This window comes from Dromiciops gliroides, chromosome 1, assembly GCF_019393635.1.
Source record: "Dromiciops gliroides isolate mDroGli1 chromosome 1, mDroGli1.pri, whole genome shotgun sequence".
NCBI lineage: Eukaryota > Metazoa > Chordata > Mammalia > Microbiotheria > Microbiotheriidae > Dromiciops > Dromiciops gliroides.
Window position 1 is genome coordinate 640811963 of NC_057861.1, and position 22312 is coordinate 640834274.

The 22312-nt window shown below is 36.5% G+C and overlaps 1 protein-coding gene across 2 annotated transcripts in view; it reads left to right on the forward strand.

Annotated features, from left to right (window-relative positions):
• JAK2 (Janus kinase 2) overlaps positions 1–22312 on the forward strand; it is a 151807-nt gene that overhangs the window by 117602 nt on the left and 11893 nt on the right. For both annotated transcript variants that reach the window (XM_043989280.1, XM_043989289.1), the window contains 6 exons: positions 7103–7230; positions 8695–8833; positions 10872–11023; positions 11192–11342; positions 12171–12307; positions 19801–19990. In XM_043989280.1, the coding sequence (XP_043845215.1) occupies positions 7103–7230; positions 8695–8833; positions 10872–11023; positions 11192–11342; positions 12171–12307; positions 19801–19990 (897 nt within the window). The remainder of the gene's footprint in view (positions 1–7102; positions 7231–8694; positions 8834–10871; positions 11024–11191; positions 11343–12170; positions 12308–19800; positions 19991–22312) is intronic.

Here is a 22312-nt window from a genome sequence, read left to right on the forward strand (position 1 = left end):
TATTATTTTCATTCATGATACAGTGTTCAAAGCTGTAATGTGAATTAGCATCTTTTTTTTTTTTTAAGTGAGGCAATTGGGGTTAAGTGACTTGCCCAGGGTCACACAGCTAGTAAGTGTTAAGTGTCTGAGGCCAGATTTGAACTCAGGTACTCCTGACTCCAGGGCCGGTGCTCTATCCACTGTACCACCTAGCTGCCCCAGCATCTTTCATTTTTAAAAATATGGTCTTTATGTAGAACAAGCTCCCTGATTTTCATGTTTTATTTCATCATTTAACATTTTATTAAATATTTCCTATGTGCTACATAGTCTATATCTGATTGCTTACTACCTCAGGGAGGGGGGAGGGAAGGATAGAATTTGGAACTCAAAACTTTAAATAAAAGTGTTTTTTTAAAAATATGGGGGGTGGGGGCAGCTAGATGGCGCAGTGGATAAAGCACCGGCCCTGGATTCAGGAGTACCTGAGTTCAAATCTGGCCTCAGACACTTGACACTTGCTAGCTGTGTGACCCTGGGCAAGTCACTTAATCCCCATTGCCCCGTAAAAAAAAAAAAAAATATGGGGGGTGAAGCCAAGATGGCGGAGAGGAAGCAGCAAGCTGCCTGAGCTCTCCTTCTGTTCCCTCAAAACGAACATTAAATCAAGCCTCTGGACGAATTCTGAAACTACAGAACCTGCAAAGAGACAGAGACACAGTCCTCCAACCAGAGATAATTTAGAAGACTTCAGGAAAAGGTCGGTCTGACTCGGGCAAAAGGGAGGCCCAGCGCAGGGCAGCAGCCCAGCGCCAAGGGGGTCGGGGCAAGTCAGCAGGAGCTGTGGGCCACAGCCGAACAACTGAGGCCCCTGGAACCTGGTTCAAAAATCTGGTGGCCAAGAAGGACAGTGGAAAAACCTACCTGCACCGGCCGAGAGGGCCACGAACAAGACAGGCGGGGCACCTGGCTGGCCGAGCACAATCAGACAGGAAGTGCAGGGTGGGGGATCTCCACACACCATAAAGGCCTCAGAGTAAAAAACCGGTCACACAGCACCTATACCCCTGCACAAGAAGCCCAAAACAGGGACCCTGGTGCCCCCAGAGCAGACCTCAACTTAAAAAATAAATAAATAAGCTGCAATAATGAGTAAGAAGCAAAAAAGAGCCCTCTGCATTGAGAGCTTCTGTATCAATAGGGAAGAAGCCAACACAAACTCAGATGAGGACAATAGCCTCAAATTGCCTACATCTGAAGCCTCACGAGGGAAGGTGAATTGGTCTCAAGAACAAAAAGCCTTCCTGGAAGAGCTCAAAAAGGATTTTAAAAATCAGTTGCGAGAGGTAGAAGAAAAAATGGGGAGAGAAATGAAAGCAAAACAAGAAAACTATGAAAAAAGAATCAGCAGCTTGGAAAAGGAAGCACATAATTTCACTGAAGAAAAGAAAGCCTTAAAAAATTCATTTGGCCAAATGGAAAAAAAGGTGCATAATCTCACTGAAGAAAACAATACCTTAAAAAATTCATCTGGCCAAATGGAAAAAAGGGTGCATAATCTCATTGAAGAAAACATTGCCTTAAAAAATTCACTTGGCCAAATGGAAAAAAAGGTGCATAATCTCACTGAAGAAAACAATGCCTTAAAAATTAAAGTGGGACAGTTGGAAGATAAGGAATCCATGAAACACCAGGAATCAGTCAAGCAGAATCAAAAAAATGAAAAAATAGAAGAAAATGTGAAATACCTCATTGGAAAGACAACTGATCTGGAAAACAGATCGAGGAGAGACAATTTGAGAATCACTGGACTGCCTGAAAGCCATGACCAGAAAAAGAATCTAGACACCATATTCCAGGAAATTATTAAGGAGAACTGCCCTGATATCATAGAATCAGAGGATAAAATCATCATTGAAAGAATCCACCGATCACCTCCTGAAAGAGACCCCAAAAGGAAAACTCCAAGGAATATTGTAGCCAAATTCCAGAATTATCAGGTGAAGGAGAAAATACTCCAAGCAGCCAGAAAGAAGCAATTTAAATATCATGGAGCCACTGTCAGGATTGCTCAGGACCTGGCAGCTTCAACATTAAAGGACCGCAAGGCTTGGAATATGATATTCCGGAAGGCAAAGGAGCTTGGATTGCAGCTGAGAATCTATTACCCAGCAAAAATGTGCATTTTCTTTCAGGGGAAAAGATGGACATTTAATGACATTGGGGACTTTCAATCTTTCCTGGTGAAAAGACCAGAACTGAATAGAAAATTTGATCTCAACATACAAGACTCAAGAGAAGTTTAAAAAGGTAAACAGAGGGGGAAAAGAAAAGGTTACCCTATTAGGTTAAACTGTTTATATCCCTACACGGGAAGATAATACTCATAACTCTTAAGAACCGTAAATGTATTTGGGCAGAGAGAAGGACTTTACATAGAGGGTATAAATATAAATTGTCTTTGATGTGATGATACAAAAGAATTAAGGGGTTAAAAAGGGAGCCTATGGGGAGGAGAGAAAAGGGGAGGAGGAATGGGATGAATTATATCATATGAAGAGGTGGAAAAAAAAAACCTATTACAATAGAGGGAAAGAAAGGAGGGGGGAACATTGTTTCAACCCTATTCTCATTAGATTTGACTCAAAGAGGGAATAACATATACGTTCAGTGGGATAAAGAAACTTAACTCATTCTTTAGGGAAGCAAAAGGGGAAGGGAAAGGGAGGGACTGATAGAAGGGAGGACAAAAGCAAGGGAGAAAAGGGTAAAGAAAAGAGAGGGGGGTAATAAAAAGGGAGGGCAGATTGGGGGAGGCAGGGGTAAGAAGTAAAACGTCGGTGAGGAGGAATAGGGTGAAAGAAGGGGGGAAAAGTACAAAGGGGGTAAATAGAATGGAGGGGAATAGACAGTCAGTAATAATAACTGTGAATGTGAATGGTATGAACTCTGCTATAAAATGGAAGCGAATTGCAGAGTGGATTAAAAAACAGAACCCTACAATATGCTGTTTACAAGAAACACATTTGAAGCAGAGAGATACACACAGAGTAAAGGTAAAAGGCTGGAGCAGAATATATTATGCCTCAGCTAAAGTAAAAAAGGCAGGGGTAGCAATCCTTTTCTCAGACAAAGTGCAGGCAAAAATAGATCTCATTAAAAGAGATAAGGAAGGAAATTACATCTTACTTAAAGGTACTATAGATAATGAAGTAATATCAATATTAAATATGTATGCACCAAGTGGTATAGCATCCAAGTTCTTAGAGGAGAAGTTAAATGAGTTACAAGAGGAATTAGACAGTAATACTATACTAGTGGGGGATCTGAATCTCCCCCTCTCAGAATTAGATAAATCTAGCCAAAAAATCAATAAGAAAGAAGTGAAAGAGGTGAATAGATTACTAGAAAAGTTAGACATGATAGATGTCTGGAGAAAATTGAATGGGGATAGAAAAGAATATACCTTTTTCTCAGCAGTACATGGCACATTTTCAAAAATTGACCATGTGTTAGGGCACAAAAACATCATAGTCAAATGTAGAAAGGCATAAATAGTAAATGCATCCTTTTCAGATCATGATGCAATAAAAATTACATGTAAGAAAGAGCCAGGGAAAAGTAGAATGAAAATCAATTGGAAACTAAATAACTTCATTCTAAAGAATGAATGGGGGGCAGCTAGGTGGCGCAGTGGATAAAGCACTGGCCTTGGATTCAGGAGTACCTGAGTTCAAATCCGGCCTCAGACACTTAACACTAGCTGTGTGACCCTGGGCAAGTCACTTAACCCCCATTGCCCTGAAAAAAAAAAAAAAAAAAAAAAAAAAAGAATGAATGGGCCAAACAAGAAATCATAGAAACAATCAATAACTTTACCCAAGAGAATGACAATAATGAGACAACATACCAAAATCTATGGGATGCAGCCAAAGCAGTACTTAGGGGACAATTTATAGCTTTAAATGCTTACATGAATAAAAAAGAGAAAGAGGAGATTAATGAATTGGGCATGCAACTTAAAAAGCTAGAAAAAGAACAAATTAGAAATCCCCAATTAGGCACTAAATTAGAGATCCTGAAAATTAAAGGAGAATTAATAAGATTGAAAGCAAAAAAACTATAGAATTAATCAATAAAACTAAGAGCTGGTTTTATGAAAAAACCAGTAAAATAGATAAAATATTGGTTAATTTGATTAAAAAAAAGAAAGAAGAAAACCAAATTACCAGTATCAAAAATGAAAAGGGTGATGTTACCACCAATGAAGTGGAAATTAAGTCAATAATTAGGAATTATTTTGCCCAACTGTATGCCAATAAATTTGACAATCTAAATGAAATGGATGAATATTTACAAAAATACAAACTGCCCAGGTTAACGGAAGAAGAAATAAAATCCCTAAGTAAACCCATATTAGAAAAAGAAATTGAACAAGCCATTAATGAACTCCCTAAGAAAAAATCCCCAGGGCCAGATGGGTTTACGGGTGAATTTTACCAAACATTTAAAGAACAATTAATTCCAATATTATACAAATTATTTGGAAAAATAGGTGAAGAAGGAGTTCTTCTACCAAATTCATTTTATGACACAAATATGGTGGTGATACCAAAACCAGGCAAAGCAAAAACAGAGAAAGAAAATTATAGACCAATTTCCCTAATGAATATTGATGCTAAAATCTTAAAAAAGATATTAGCAAGGAGATTACAGCAAGTGATCACCAGGATAATACACTATGACCAGGTGGGATTTATACCAGGAATGCAGGGCTGGTTCAACATTAGAAAAACTATTAACATAATCAACCACATCAATAAGAAAACCAACCAAAATCATATGATTATCTCAATAGATGCAGAGAAAGCTTTTGACAAAGTACAACACCCATTCCTAATAAAAACACTAGAGAGTTTAGGAATAGGTGGAGCTTTCCTTAGAATAATAAACAGTATCTACCTAAAGCCATCAGCAAGTATTATATGCAATGGAGATAAATTAGAGGCCTTCCCAATAAGATCAGGGGTGAAACAGGGATGTCCATTATCACCCCTATTATTTAATATTGTCCTAGAAATGTTAGCTTTAGCAATCAGAGAAGAGAAAGGAATTAAAGGAATTAGAATAGGCAAGGAGGAAACAAAACTCTCACTCTTTGCAGATGATATGATGGTATACTTAAAGAATCCTAGAGAATCAACTCAAAAATTACTTGAAACAATTAACAACTTGAGCAAAGTAGCAGGATATAAAATAAATCCACATAAATCATCAGCATTTCTATACATGACCATTTCTCAATTGGGGAATGACTTGGATTCTTATAAATTTGATTTAGTTCCCTATATATTTTAGAGATTAGGCCTTTATCAGAAGTACTGGCCTCAAAAATTGTTTCCCAGCTTTCTGCCTCCCTTCTAATTTTGGATGTATTGCTTCTGTTTGTAAAGAAATTTTTTAATTTAATATAATCAAAATCATCCATTTTGCATTTTATAATATACTCTATCTCTTGTTTGGTCAAAAACTGTTTTCCTTTCCAAAGATCCGATAGGTACTTCTGATAAAGGCCTAATCTCTAAAATATATAGGGAACTAAATCAAATTTATAAGAATCCAAGTCATTCCCCAATTGAGAAATGGTCAAAGGATATGAACAGGCAGTTTTCTGATGAAGAATCCAAAGCTATCTATTCCCATATGAAAAAATGCTCTAAATCTCTAATGATTAGAGAGATGCAAATTAAAACAACTCTGAGGTACCACCTGACACCTATCAGATTGGCTAAAATGACAAAAAAAGAAGATAATAAATGTTGGAGAAGCTGTGGGAAAATTGGAACACTAATGCATTGTTGGTGGAGCTGTGAACTGATCCAACCATTCTAGAGAGCAATTTGGAATTATGCCCAAAGGGCGATAAAGCTGTGCATACCCTTTGAACCAGAAATACCACTTTTGGGTCTTTTTCCCAAAGAGATCATGGAAGGGGGAAAGGGACCCACATGTACAAAAACATTTATAGTTGCTCTTTACGTGGTAGCAAGGAATTGGAAGTTGAGGGGGTGCCCATCAATTGGGGAATGGCTGGACAAGTTGTGGTATATGAATACAATGGAATACTATTGTGCTGTAAGAAATGATGAGCAGGAGGAATTCAGAGAAACCTGGAGGGTCTTACATGAGCTGATGATGAGTAAGATGAGCAGAACCAGAAGAACATTGTACACAGTATCATCAACATTGAGTGTTGACCTACTGTGATGGACTATATTCTTCTCACCAATGCAATGGTACAGAAGAGTTCCAGGGAACTCATGATAGAAGAGGATCTCCAAATCCAAGAAAAAAAAAAAAAAGAACTGTGGAGTATAGATGCTGATTGAACCATACTATTTCTTTTGTTTTGGGTGCTATTGTATTTTTTTTTTCTATTTTGAGGTTTTGCATTACTGCTCTGATTTTTTCTCTTATAACAGGATTAATGCAGAAATAGGATTAATGTTATTATGTGTAAATATGTGTGTGTGTGTGTATATATATGTATGTATGTATATAGATATAACCTATATCAGATTACCTGCTGTCTAGGGGAGGGGGGAGGGCGGGGAGGGAGAAAAATCTGAAATTGTAAAGCTTGTATAAACAAAAGTTGAGAACTATCTTTACATGTAACGGAAAAAAGAAAATACCTTATATGTAAAAAAAAAAAATATGTATTTATGGGACAGCTAAGTGGTGCAGTGGATAAAGCACCAGCCCTGGATTCAGGAGGACCTGAGTTCAAATCTGGCCTCAGACACTTGACACTTACTACCTGTGTGTGTGTGACCCTGGGCAAGTCACTTAACCCTCATTGCCCCACCCCACCCCCCAAATAGTAAATAACATTAGGAATTTTTATGTAATAAAATAAGCATATTGTATATATTATACTTTGGACTTTATTGTACAGCTGTAGTAAAATAAAACATTTTAAAAACTGGTCATGTTTAATCTTTTTTTTTTCTTGTGTTAATTTTGTCTTAATTTTATGTATAATGCCCATGTATGGTATGATCTGTAAATGTCTGAATGGTATTTTTTTCAAAAATGCATGTGTACTTTTGTTTTTTAGATATTCTAGTTCAAGAATTTGTGAAATTTGGATCATTGGACACATATCTGAAAAAGAACAAAAATTCTATAAACATATTATGGAAGCTTGAGGTGGCAAAACAGTTGGCATGGGCCATGCATTTTCTTGTAAGTAAACAAGTAGAATCTCCGTTTGTTTTACAGCATGGTAGATGTGTCTTTGCCTAGAAAGAAGAGATGAGAAAATTGTAAATATGTGGCACAAAATCCAAAAGAGACCCTGAGTGATGGTAGAAGTATTCATACTAAGCCCATTTATGAGGGTATTCATGCAGTTGCATAGACTGAAAAAAGTCATTGTTAAAGTACTCATCAAAGAGACCATCTGTCACTGATAAGTAAATTCAAAGTATATCTTTTCCAGAAATGCAAATATTTAACAGCAATAGAATTTTGCCACCATTTTCTTATTCATTTTTCATAAAACTTTAGAATAAAGAAGCACTTTTGACATTATCTTGTTTAAACTTTTCATTTGGAGATGAAGACTGGGGCTTAAAAGAGGAAGGGATTTTCCCAAGGTCCCATATCGATCTTGTGAATTTGTTTCATTTTAGAGGCTTTAAGCATAAATTAACTAAACACATTTCATTACTATAACAATTGCTGATGACAGGGTCAGGTAGAAGGAAAAAAAGCTTTCTTATTAGAAAGTAAGCAAGTTCCAGTAGAGAACACTGACCCAATTGCAAAGTGCTACTAGTCTAGGCAGTTGAATGGGCAAGATTCTCATTCAGACAAGCCATAATATTTTTCAAATGTGTCAGCCAAAATGAAAAGGATGATTGAGAAGGGGAATACCCTCATTTTTCCCCTGCTCTGAGGATGGTGTTAAAGGGAAATACTTTTGGCCCCAAACTAATCAGTTGGATTGATAGGACAAATGATCTTGTGATAATCGCCACTTAACACAGTAAAGGTGGCAATATGTATAGTATGACTCCATCCTATTTATTAACTTCATGAGAACTCAGTGGAGAAAACAAACACACTAGAGTCTATGATAGGAAAGAAAGATGGAAAAATGAATTGAGAATCAAAATCTGTGTTTGCATCAAAAAAGACTAGAAAATTCAACTTTTTAGTTCAACTCTTCAAGGCAGTACATTGCTCTCTCAATAGCAAAGATGAAAATGGAAGAAGAGTACACAGAATAAACATCCTGTGATTTCTCATAAAATCACCAGCCTGTGATATTCAAGTGCAAGTAGAAGGACAAATTAATTTCACCATTTGCAGAGAAGGGGAAAAAAGGAGCCACCAGGCTAAAAATGTGTTGTTTCTACTGAAAATCACTTTCTCAAATCTTTAAAAGACAAAGTATCATTTTACCCATTATTTTCATTAGCAACAGCTAATTCAGATTTATGGATTAATAAATAATTATTAAAATTTAATTTGCATGTAACAATGTCGGGAATAGATACATATAAAATATAGTATAATCCCTTAACTTTATGAATAAATATTTATCATATCTCATGTTGCTCAGTTAAATCTAATAGTATTTCATATATCATAGTCAGAATATTGGCAAATTAATACTAATGTATGCATGTGCTCCTTTAATAGGAAGAAAAAAGCCTCACCCATGGTAATGTGTGTACTAAGAACATTTTACTAATCAGAGAAGAGGACAGAAAGACAGGAAATCCTCCTTTCATCAAGCTCAGTGATCCTGGCATTAGTATTACAGTTTTGCCAAAAGACAGTAAGTTTTCCATTGTTCTAATTTAGCTTTCTATAGGTTTCATTTTGAGGGAGCTTAAAAATAGCCTGTATTTTTTTTAAGCACTTATTATATTATTGTGATCTTTATTGGTAGTAAAATCTAGGTTATATTTATAACAAGTTTGTAGTAAAATATGAATTAAGTTAAAATTGCATGCAGGTCTTCTTAGGACATATATTTAAAATTTTTACAATAATAAGCAACAGAGTAATATTCATTTTAATTTAATTAGTGATTCCTGGATATTCTTATAGTTAGACATGGATGTTTCAGATTTTTTTCTCGTTTTCATTACAAATTTAAGAAAATATGCAAGATTGGGGCAGCTAGGTGGTGCAGTGGATAAAACACCTGCCCTGGATTCAGGAGGTCCTGAGTTCAAATCAGACACTTGACACTCACTAACTGTGTGACCCTCGGCAAGTCACTTAACCCTCAACTGTCCCACAAAAAAGAAAAAAGAAAATATGCAGGATTCATCCCATCACCTTTTCTATCGGAAAGCTAGTCTTGAGTTGTCTTTTCATTGATTCTAGGGTTTTTTTTTTCACTTTTTCATCTCTTTTGCCTATTGAAAGAAAGAGCAATTTCTGTATAAATACAACTAATTGAAATGTAAAAGTATCAAACAAGTATTATTTTTTTATCCTTCTGACCCAAATAATTCCCCAGAGTATTTTTGATTGAATATTTTTTAAATTGAATGTTTGGATTATCTTAATTAATCACCATTTTGGAACTTTTATAGACTAAACCCATTGGTGGTCTTTGTGACTATGAGTAGTACTTAAATTGGGCAAGAGAACAGGACAGTAAATGCCTTGTTGGACCTGACCCTCACAGATGAAGAGAAAAGGCTGTGATATGTAATTATCTGGTCTGTATCAGAGGAACTATTTTATTCTTACTTTAAGCCATTAACTATAAGGCTGAAACAGACTACTTTACATTTCAGCCAAAAGCTGAGATACCATCTTATCCATTTCATAAATAAAAAGTATTTTTTGCACTATATATAAAATGCTATGTTATTCCTGCAGTTAAGAATTTTGAATGTTCTAACCAGAAGTCAGCAAACTCAGTTCCATTCAATAAATGTTTTTAAGCATCTACTATCTACTATGTTCCAGATACTATACTTGGTGTTGGGGATGCAAAGATAAAAATGAAACGTTCTTCAGGGAGTTTATATTCTACTAGGGCATATGTGGGAGGATATGAAGTCCTATACCCCACCTCTTACCTTAGCGCAATTTCGGATGGAACTACAGGCCCCAAAACCTTAGCTTAGGAAGTATTATGACTGGAGAAAACATCAAACTGTATTAGGAATACTTCTGTGGTATTCCAGGGCTCTAGGGCTAACATTGTCTTATACATGCAGCTTGTCTCTTTAATGTAGGTACTGTAAACTTGTAAAAAAGACAGAATTGACACTGATCTTGAGCCACTGGAACAGCTATGGCTTAATTAACAGATAATGTGACAAAAGCAAAGAAATGTATAAAAATATTTAAGTCTAATTTATTTAGAAAATGTTCATTTTGGGGTGTGTATGTTTGGCTTTTTGTTTCTTTTTTTAATGCAGTTGATAGAATGCTGTGCCTAAAGTCAGGAAGACCTGAGTTCAAATCCAGCCTCAGACACTATGACCCTGAGCAAGTCACTTAACAACTATGTTGCCTCAATTTCCTCAACTGAAAAATGGGGATAATAATAGCACCTACCTTGAAAGGGTGCTTCTGAGTATCAAATGAGATATTTGTAAAACTGCTTTAACATAGTGTCTGGCACATAGTAGGCTCTATATAAAATGTTTATTCTTGCCCCTTCCTTCCCCCTCTAGTTCTAGGAAATATAATGAAGATGACATGGTGTACTGTAAAAAATTCTAGTCCCTTCTAGCTCTAAAAAATTTGGTGATTCTGAATATTTTTTAAATAACTTGCATGTCAGAACAAATTTTAAGTGAAAAGTTCACTTAACCTTATCATCATATTTTCTTATGATTTAACAGTTCTTCAGGAGAGGATACCATGGGTTCCACCTGAATGCATTGACAATCCTAAGAACCTAAGTTTGGCAGCAGATAAGTGGAGTTTTGGTACTACTTTGTGGGAAATTTGCAGTGGAGGAGACAAACCTCTGAGTGCATTAGATTCTCAAAGAGTAAGTTTATATAAGTCATAGATTAGAATTGTTTGACCTATGACCCTTTGCATTTTTTCTTTAATGATTAGCTTAATTTCTTAATGACCATTTCATCTTTTCTTGTTAATAAGAGTTTTATGGCATCACACAATGATGGATCTCTGGTGTTTGGTTCATTAATTACAGAAACTGCAGTTCTATGAAGATAGACACCAGCTCCCTGCACCAAAGTGGACGGAGTTAGCAAATCTTATAAATAATTGTATGGATTATGAGCCAGACTTCAGACCTTCTTTCCGGGCCATCATACGAGACCTTAACAGCTTATTCACTCCAGGTATATTAATGGCTCAGTGATCTCATTATTTCTTTAAATTATTACTGATAATGATATTTTAATGTACTTCTTATTGACTTTGAGGTCTCTAAAAAAGGTACTTTTTTCTTTTTGGCCAGCCCAGTTTCTAATTTGTTATTTACCTGCCACTTTTTGTGGGCTTCCATATTTACCTAGATTAGTCTTTCTATTAAAAAGTTTAAAAAAAAATTTTCCCTATATTATCTTCTTTTCTAGGTAGTCATGCAAAGGGTTTTAAAGGTTTCTGATCTCTTTGATCTGTGCTACACATTTATCTTGTATTTCCATTCTTTCCTAACTAATGACTACATTTTGTCATTGTACCCTTTACTCAGTATATGAGGCTTCTTTGTTTTTCCTTTCCCCTTTAGAATGCTGAACTAAGTTGTTATATGATTGATGAATAAATAAATGAAAAAGCATTTACTAAGTTGTTACTTTGAGCAACACTATGCTCAGTGCATATGATTTAGCAACAGATATTTTCTATACCAGTTTGTGCTCACTGCTCATGAACAAATTTAATATAAAACCTTTCTTAATGAATGCCAAAGTGCCCCGTGCCAGAAAAGCATTTACCTCCAGAATTTGTTTGACTGAGAGATTTTACCATTCCTTGTGTGGAAAATTGAAAATACCCATTTTTGTTAAACTTCTGCAGCTAATTTTGCAGCTTCCACAATCTTGTTTACTATTTCCAGCTTAATCTTATCTTCCAGGTCATGATTATTTTACTATTATTTGTTAATTGAGAAAATGCCAGCAGTCTTGGTGGTGAAATTCTACCCTAATTCTTTATTTCCTCAGACTATGAACTTTTAACAGAAAATGACATGTTGCCAAATATAAGAATGGGTGCCCTAGGATTTTCTGTTGCTTTTGAAGACAGAGATCCCACACAGTTTGAAGAGAGACACCTTAAATTCCTACAGCAACTTGGCAAGGTAAGTTGAGAAATTTTTTCATTGAGTCAGAAAATTTTAGAAATAGAGAGCTGGGGGCAGCTAGGTGGCGCAGTAGATAAAATACCGGTCCTGGATTCAGGAGTACCTGAGTTCAAATCCGGCCTCAGATGCTAGATACTTACTAGCTGTGTGACCTTGGGCAAGTCACTTAACCGCCATTGCCTCCCCCCAAAAAAAAGAAATAGAGAGCTTAGTATTTATCTAGACCAACACTCTCATCGCGTTATTTTGCAGATGAATAAACTGAAGCCCCCATCCCACCCCCAAATTAAACGATTTAGCTAACATTAGACAGCTACTTAGTAACAGGCCCAGGATTCTTCTCATCCCTTATTGTACTTTTCTCATTGTACTTAACTGTATTTAATTTGATAGATTGTATCTTATTTGATTTTTTTATGTTGTAGGTGCTAGCATTGCATTTGTAACCTTTTATTACTTTTGTTTCTGGGTGAATTGTTCCAACAAGACACAATGCAGACATATTTGTTCCTGACGCCACCTCTTTAACCCCGTGTTTCCCTCTATTCCCCAACATGCACCTTCTGCTCTGATCAGTGCAGTCTCTTCATAGCTTTAGTCATGCCTCAGTCTAATACCTGTCACTGGGCCTTTACTCATTCCTGGAAGCTTTCCTACTTCTCCTCCACTTACCTAAATCATACGTATTCTGAAAGGTTCAGCCTACGCTCATAATAAAGACTTATTTGATTGCTCTAGCCCTTTAAAAAAAATCTAAAGTTCTTATTTTCTGTACTATAGCTAATCAAAAACTGTATAATGAAGTGTTTTCTATGTGCCAGACACCGTGCTAAGCACTAAGAATGCAAAGAAAGGGAAAAAGTATTCCCTGCCTTACACTCCAGTGTAAGGAGTTGAATTGGCATACCCAAAATAGGTACAGAATGTATGAAAAACAACCTTCGAGGGGAAGGCTTTACCAGCTAGGGGAATCAGGAAGGTGGCACTGGAACCAATTCCTGGAAGAAACCAAGCATCATAAAAGGTGAAGACTCTGAGGAGAGAGAGCATTCCAGACATCGGAGACAGCCAGTTAAAGGGAAGTAGGAGATTGAGTGCTTTGTGTGAGCACAGTTGTAGGTCAGTGTAGATGAATCAGAGTTCTTGGAGGGGAGAGTACAAAAAAGTACAAAAAAAATGGAAAGATAGGAAAGGGTCGGGGTAAAGAGCTTGATATGCCAAACAAAGGATTTTATATTTGAATAATAGTAATAGGGAATGACTAGAATTTATTCAAGCTAGAGGTATAGCATGGTTGTCTATATAACATTTTAGGAAAATCACTTTGGCAGCTCAGTGGGGAGTGTATTGGAAAGGAGAAAGACTTGAGGCAGAGATCATGATTAAAAAAGCTATTGCAGTCATCCAGACAAGACCTTAAACTAGGGTGATGGCAATGTGAGAGAAGAAAAGAGATGTAGAAATTTCATTATATGCAACATACTGGATAGATAGGGTGGAGGAGTTGAAGATGCCTGAGTTTGTGATTCTGAGTGAATGGGAAGGTAGCAAGTGAAAGGGAAATTTGAAAGAGTGGAAGGTTGGGAGAAAAGATACTGAATTCCATTTTTGACTTGTCGTGTTTGAGCTGTCCATGGGCATCCAGTTAAAAATATACAATAGTTGATTGGTGATGCATGACTGGAACTCAGGAGAGAGACTAAGGTTGAATATATAGATGGGAAACATCTACATAGAGACTGTAGCCAAGCCCATAGGAGTTGATAAGATCACTAAGTAGGAGAAGAGAACCCAGGACAGGTCAGGCCTTAGGGGTCAGTAGATGTGTTGTGGATGCAAAACCAGCAAAGGAGACTTAAAAAGAAAAGGTAAGACTGGCAGGAGGAAACCAGCATTGAGCAGTAAGGAGAGAATATCCAGGAAGAGTTTGGTCAACAACGTCAGATGAATTTTAAACTAAGAAGGAGGATCAAAAAGAAGCTATTAGATTTGATGATTGAGATCATTAATAACTTTGGAGAGAGTTGTTCCAGTTGAAAGGTGTTGCAGGAAGCCTGGTTGCAGAGGCTTTAGAAAAAGAGAAGAAAGGAATTGGAAGCATAGAGTATAAACAGGTTTTCCAATATAAGAGAAGTACTGCATAATGTAGTGCTTAATTACATACACCTGTATTGCTTACTGGTCTTTTCATGTATGTTAAGCTTTGTCTTCAATTCATATAAGTCTTAACGGGAAACAAGCCATGTCCTTAACTATTTTTTTTTACATACCACAGAGTGACAGAGTGTTCAACAAATATTTGATTGAAGGTCTCTGTGTTATTTAAGTCTTGTTACTTAATTTCCCTTTAAACTTTGGCACACATATTGCTTTTTATGGATAGTGCTGTACTTTAAAGAGCTTTCATCTAAGTAATTAACAAAGCCTCTCAAACCCTATGAAACCCTTGGCATTCTGTTTACATTCCAAGAGAAAAGATTGTAGAAAGATTCTGAGACTTAGTATCTTTAAAGATCACAATGGATTTGGTGTTTAAACCCATTTGACCTGATTTTTTGCTTACTTTTATACTTTAGTAGGCAAGTTTAGACTGCCTCAATCCATTGATTGTGGCAAATTCCTATGATAGCAAACCATTGGATGATTCAGGGGCAGAATTTGGTACAGATAAAATTGGACCTCAGATGCTGCTGTTCCATCATGAACTCAAACCTCTTCACAAAAATGAAAATTACTTTCCCAAAACACCAATAAAATATTTTAGTAGTGTAAAGAATTAATTGTTATTTGAGGTTTTTATGACCCCATCTTTTAGTGATGACGTGAGGTGCCAGCACCATGGCTCCAGTGGGTGGAGCACCGTGCCATTTGTGGAGCCCCAAAGGCCAGTGTGTGTGCCAAGGTTTTGTTTTTTTTAATTCTAGCCAAAAGATGGGGTCATAAAAACCTCAAATAACAATTAATTCTTTACATTAGCCTCTAAAATAATCCAGCCTCTGTCAAGGCAAGAGTTATATATTAGAGTAGGACTTCTTAAACTTTTCCCACTCTTGATCCCTTTTTGCCTGAGAGATTTTTACTTGACCCAGGTATATAGGTATATAAAAGATATACATAACCTTTTACTGTTGCCAAATTTTTCTCAACCCCCACCACACACACACACACACTCACACACATATATTCAGTTATGGCATCCCATATGGGGTCACTAATCACAGTTTTAAAAGCTTTATACTAGAGAGCCCTAGTAATAGAAATAATTTCTGTTATTTCCACCCACGGCTTCCTTAGCACTGCTGCCTTGGGATTCCCAGAGGACGGAAGGAAAAAGAGAAGCATAATTAGAGGGAGAAAGGAAAAGGAGAGAGATAAAAAGAGAATAGATTAAGTATTATGTGCTTAAACACTGGGGATACAGATAAAAGCAAATAAGATGATTCCTATTCTCAATGAGCTTACATTCTACTGGGGGAAGACAACACAAAGGGGTGTGGAAGTGGGGGTGAGAAGGTTATTCACTGGGAAGCATGGTGAGGAAAACTAAAATTGGTAGCATTGAGTCTTGGGCCCCAGAAAGATAAGGTGGAAGTTCACCTGTCAGAGCCAAGGGGATCCAAGGGTGAGATCCAAGGTTCTGATAAAGTGAAAATGGTAGGAGCTTAAGGGCCATGCTGAGAAGACAGTGGGGAAGTGGTGTGGAGGCCTGGGCCCTGACAAGATAAGAAAAAAAAGTCGGCCTCAGATACTTGACACTTACTAGCTGTGTGACCCTGGGCAAGTTACTTAACCCCAATTGCCTCACCAAAAAAAAAAAAAAAAAGCTCTCCTATCAGAACCAGGATATTGAAAGGCAGAGTCCAAATTTCCTTAAGCCATCACTAATTCTTATAAGAGGTCCCCTGATGTTACTTTCAGCTAAAATAATCCTATAGTTAATTTAAGGAGATCCCTTTGTCATATCATTCACATCATTCCATTTTCTTTTTATTCAGTAATTCTCCTTTGGAGTGGGGTAGGGTGGAGGGAGTCTTATTTTTGCATTTGATTGATCAGCTAAGTTTTGAATATAAAACAAATTCAAAGGAAATTGGGAAGACTACAAAGACAATGTTTTCTAAATATGTTTTCAGTTAAATACAGTTTTTAGTAATTTGGTTTATAGAAGATAGAAAACAAAACATTACAAGTGGAGTGGTTTGGTTTGCTTTTTTTTATATAACAAACCTCCTTAAATGTGGAAATACACAATTGAATTATCATTCTTCATGCTTGAAGGCAAAGGCTGTACTCTTTGTCTCATCTGCTTATTTTTGTTCCTTTGTTGGGATGTTCCAATTGTTACCCTTGGAAAATGTAATTGCATATGTAATTAAATACACATCTCCATCATCTTGCTTCTTCATTGTTTTTCACAAAAGAATCAGTAGATTTGCCCTCATAATGTAGGCTTTTAAACTCTTAGAGTCCTGCTTCACTGGCCTGCTTCCTGTTCCTTGTTTTCTGTGCCCTTGTACTGGCTCTCCCCCATGCCTGAGTTGCTCTCCATTAACAGGTCTGCTTCTGAGTTTTCCTGGCATCCATCAAGACTCATGTCAATTTCCCACATTCTACAGATGGCCTTTCTGAACTGCTAATATCTAATCTTTGAAATTACCTTCTATGTATTCTCCCTATGCATCTTGTATGTATGAAGTTATTTATATTTGGTCTCTTCCTATTGAAATGTGAGTTCCTCAAGGGCAGAAATTTTTAAATTTTCTTTGTATCCCCAATGATAGGTTCATAGGTAGTGGGTAATTAAATGTTTGTTGGCTGACTTACTGTTATTCCTTTCAGTTAGCTCAGTAATGAAAATAGTCCAGAGAACTTTTTATATATAAAATGTTTTTCATTTATTTCTTCAACAAAAAATAATGTTTTCTTTTAACTTTTTCACATTGTTGCTGATAATCTTCATTATTGCTTGAATTTTGAAAAAGATTTAAAAGAAACTACATAGTTCTAAAAATGTTGAGATTTGCAAAGTAATCATAAGTTAACAAAGAATATTTTCTAGAACAAAAGGGGGTAAAGCCAGAGTCTTAGGATTTAGAGCAGTAAAGAACATAGAGGTCATACAGAGGAAGAAACTGAGAGATGAAGCAACAGCCATAGTCATATAGCTAGAGATTGATCCCTTGATTTCTGACTCTAAATTCAGTGCTCATTCTACTGATATTGACCATGACTCTATCAAAGGAAAATGTGTTATATAGCTAAAGAATCCCAACCTATTACAGTCTGGCTTCTGACCTCTTCATCAAATAACACTGCTCTCTCCAGAATTTCTAATAATCCTTTAATAGCTAAATGTTACTTTTTCAGACATTATCTTTCTTGTCCCCTCTATAGCATTTTGCATTGTTGACCACTCGCTCTTCTTAGATACTTTCTTTTCTGGATTTTAGAGATATTGACCACTCTTGGTCTCCTTCCTGCTCATCTGGCCACTATTTCTATACCGCCTTTACTGGATCATCATCTGTATCCCACCCACAAATCGTAGGTGTTCCTCAGTATTCTATTATAAGTCCTCTTCTTTTTCCTCTCTACCTTCTCTTAGTGATCTCATTAGATCCCATGGGTTCAATGATCTTCCCAATGCAGATCACTCCCAGAGCTATCTGTCCAACCCTAGACTTTCTCTCTTGAGCTCTAATCCTATACCACTAGTCATCTGTTGGGCATTTCCAATCAGATGTCCCATAGATATCTCAAACCTAACATGTTCAAAACAACTCATTATTATTCCCTTGCACCAGCCCAATCTTCTTACTGTCTTCCTTTTTTGTATCAAGTTGTCCATGTTTGCATCCTCCAAGTCATCTTCAACTCTTCTGCTTTTTCAACCTTCACCTACTATAGTTAGTCATTTGCCAAATTGTCATTTCTATCTCCACAGCATCACTTAAGTCTTTCTTCTTCTCTCCGCTTAGAAGACAGCAAAAATTATTATCTCTTACCAAGATTATTATAACAGCTTGATCTGCCTACCTCATAGTTCCTCTCTTCAATCTGTATTCCACACAGCTGCCAAAATCATAGCCTACAAACTCCTCTACTTGGCACCCGTAGCCCCTCACAGCCTGGTTCCAGCCCCTTACAAAGTTTTATGCCTATTACTCCCCTTCTCACACTTTACATGTCAAACTGGCCTGCTGCTGTTTCTCTTCTTCACATCTTTGTGTAGGCATGAAGATCTGATGAAGTAATAACTGTAAAATGCTTAGCACAGTGCGTGGCATGTAGTAAGCCCTATATAAATTATTATTGTTATTATTACTATGCTGTCTTGGGTTCCTGGACTGCACTCTTTCCATACCTCTACCTCATGGATTCCCTAATTTCAAAACCCAGCTCAAGTGCTACCTCATATTCAGGGTGTTTACTGATCATCCCCAGTTCTTAGTACCATTCCGCACCCCCAGCTTTTTATGTCTTTCACATTTATATGTCTTCATTGTTTTTTCTTCCCCATATAATTTAAACTCTTTTGGTTTATATTTTATTTATATTTTGTCTCTATATCTATACCATCTACCAGAATCTACACATAGTAGTAGCTGCTTAATAAATGTTTGTCAAATGAATAAAAAATGGAAAAATAATGATGGTGGAAGAAGACATGAAGGGAGTGACTGATAATTTTTTTAAGCTGTCTTCATATCAAGGGTCTTTTTAAAAAGTTGGTTGTTTTGTAAGCTGAATTGGTTGGTTGGTTTTTGCTCTTTAAAGTTCACCCCCCCCCCAATTTTTAATTCAGTTAAAAATTTAAGTGTTTAAATTTGGGTAGCTTAAGCACCTTAAGTCTTAAAGTATGCAATAAAAGTAGTGATGAATAAAACTCAAAACATTTGTTGAAAATGTAAGGCATACAAACATACTAATGTTATATATTTGGGGATTCTTGATTTTAAAAAAGGAAACCTTTCTCTGAAGTTGTCCTGAGTTTAAGGAAAGAAAAAAAAGAAAGAAAGATATTTTAACCAGTTAAAAATTGTAATTTTGTCACTTAAGAATAAACTTATTAGATCAAACATATGATCTTGTCCAGAATTCTCTCTCTGAAACTTGTAGAAATGCATGGTTCTCTTTGAAATCAGTCTCAAAAATCCAGTAATTTATTCTCCTGGCCTTGCCTTTATTTTCCCTAATCTAAATGGTTTTATTATCCCAAAATCTTGTGTCATCTCAAAAAAATATTTAAAGATTTTTTAAAATAATTTTTAAAATTTAAAAAATAATTTAAAAAAATTTTCAGCCATAATACCTTTGGGGTAATAACCATAAATTAACTCTCTTTTTATTAATTAATTTAAGATTGAGATCTAAACAGAGATCTTACACAATTAAGAGTTATAGCCAAGTGTTGTTTGTTTATGTTATAATGACTTGAAGGAATACTGAAAAAGTTAAATATTAATGAAATACTTTTATTTATCGTTTAGGGCAATTTTGGGAGCGTGGAAATGTGCCGATATGACCCTCTACAAGACAACACTGGTGAAGTGGTGGCTGTGAAAAAGTTGCAGCACAGTACTGAGGAGCACCTGAGAGACTTTGAAAGAGAAATTGAAATTCTTAAATCTTTGCAACATGACAACATTGTCAAATACAAGGGAGTGTGCTATAGTGCTGGTATGGGGCATGTGGAAACTTTTTTTCTAATTCAAGTATGTCTTCAGTAGCTCCAAGAGTAGATTGATATCTTCAGTAAAACTGCAGCAGATCTGAATTGACTGCGGCAAAGAAAGCATATATGTGTACACTTGAGATTATTTATGGTAGCTGTAGGAAGTCTTTGCCCAGTTCTCTGTTTTTCCCCGTGAGTAGAGTCTCCCTATCCCATCCAGTCTAGAAGTTCAGTGACCACTCATGGGCACAGTCCCACTGCTGATTAGCACAGTAGTTTTGTCCTGCCCTCTTTCTAACCTGAACTAGTTCCTGAGAGGGCCTGGTGGCCCCCTCACTTCCAGAAAGCATCTCTATACTATTGATAATTCTTTGTTTTGACTAAGTTTTGTAGAGCCAGATATACTGACAAAGGTGAGGCAGAGCGATTGGATGGTGTAAAGCTATATACTATTGAACACTTTCAGTTCCCTATAATTTCTTTCCTGGCAGACTGCTAGACTTAGTTACATGCATGTATTCTGCAATGGAATGTAATCTTTTTGAGGTTAGGAACTATTTCATTTTTATTTTTGTATCCCCAATACCTAGCACATTGCATAGGATATAATAAGTGCTTAATAAATTTTCACTAGTTCAACTAGTTGTGATATGAGAGGGGAGAGCCATTTGGAGTAGATGAGGAGCACCAGAAGTTTCAGACATTTCTTCCATATTTATTCTACCAATATTCTGTGGGTTGATAAGCTCTTTTTTGAGAATGCCAGTACATGAAAGGGTTAAGCTTTCCAGGGCCATTTGTACTTTTTAATCAATGTATTCAATACCTAGTTTAGATTAGCCATGCTGATTAGAAGCTTCCATTTTGAGAAGGAGGTAAGAGGAGATAAGTCACATTCTTTATCTCACATAACTGGTTTCTCACCACACTTACCTTTCCATCTTTATTTTGGGTACTTGTAGAGAAATCTGAACCATGTCTTATGAATTCTGAGTGCCTCTTATATTTTATTCAGCTACTGAAATGATTTTTATGTTAGTTAAGTATTCTTCCTTAATTTTTATAAAAGATGTCATTTGAAAATTAATTACTATAGACACCAGTTTGAAGTAAGCATATATAATTTATCAATGTTATACCAGTAAAGAATTGACCACGTGTCTCCCTAATTTCTCCCCATCCCAGGCCATGTGGTAGTGTAGGCAGGGAGAGAGTTAGCATGTTAGCATGAGCAGGAGAGAAGCCTCAAAAGATCCACATGGTCTCCCAGACAGATAGCATTTGGTCTTAAGGAGAACCAAGAGAGACAGAAACCATGTGGTCCCAGAAAACCAAGAGAGACCCAAAAGATGCCCCAGAAACCCTCCCCTGGCATCTTCCATGGGCTTTTTTATCACTCTTTTGATAGAAGTGGGTCATTATACATTGGCTAATGTATAATGTATAATGTATAATGCTAATTGGCTTAGCATTATTCAAATCTATTGGTTGACATAAGTTGAAAGGTGGTCTATATTATAATGAACTCTAGAGATGACATCAGGGAAAGAAATGCAAAAACCCCTCACTCAAGTTGGTTTAGGTGTGGTTTAATTCCATCAGTCCTTCTCTAATCTAGACAAAAGAATTTATCTCCATTCCTTTTGTTCCTTTGGGTTTGTCCTAGATAACTAGATAAGATTTTATAATTTGTCAAGAAGAACTCACTTTCTGGAGTGCTGGGAAGAAAGGACTGACGCCTGGGTCCCTCAAGAAATCACTGATTAATAATTTTTCTCACACCATAAAAAAGGAGATAAGCTCATATTAAAGGCAGCTTGGGGTAGAGAATAGAAAGCCCTGGAGTGAGGCTACTTACTTCTAACACCTAGGGGCTCTATGTCCCTAGGTAGGTTCCTTAACTTTTCAGTACTCTTAGACCGTGAATTATAGAGAATGTGCCACTTCACATTGATAAAGGGAGTTTTTGCAACAGGAGTCCCTTATGCCAAAGAAATTACAGATCTAGTAAGATGGATGGATGGATGGTCAGTCAGTCAGTATGTCTGCTTAGAACTTAACAGTAGGGGCAGCTAGGTGGCACAGTGGATAAAGCACCAGCCCTTGATTCAGGAGGACCTGAGTTCAAATCCATCCCCAGACACTTACTAGCTGTGTGACCCTAGGCAAGTCACTTAACCCTCATTGCTTCCCCCCCCCCCCAAAAAAAAGAACTTAACAGGAATTATGCCAACTGCTTGGATGTGAGGTTTAGATATTTATAGCATAGAAATTGGAACCAGCACTCTCAGATTTTCAAATAAAGTTGGGACTTGAAGTATTCAAAT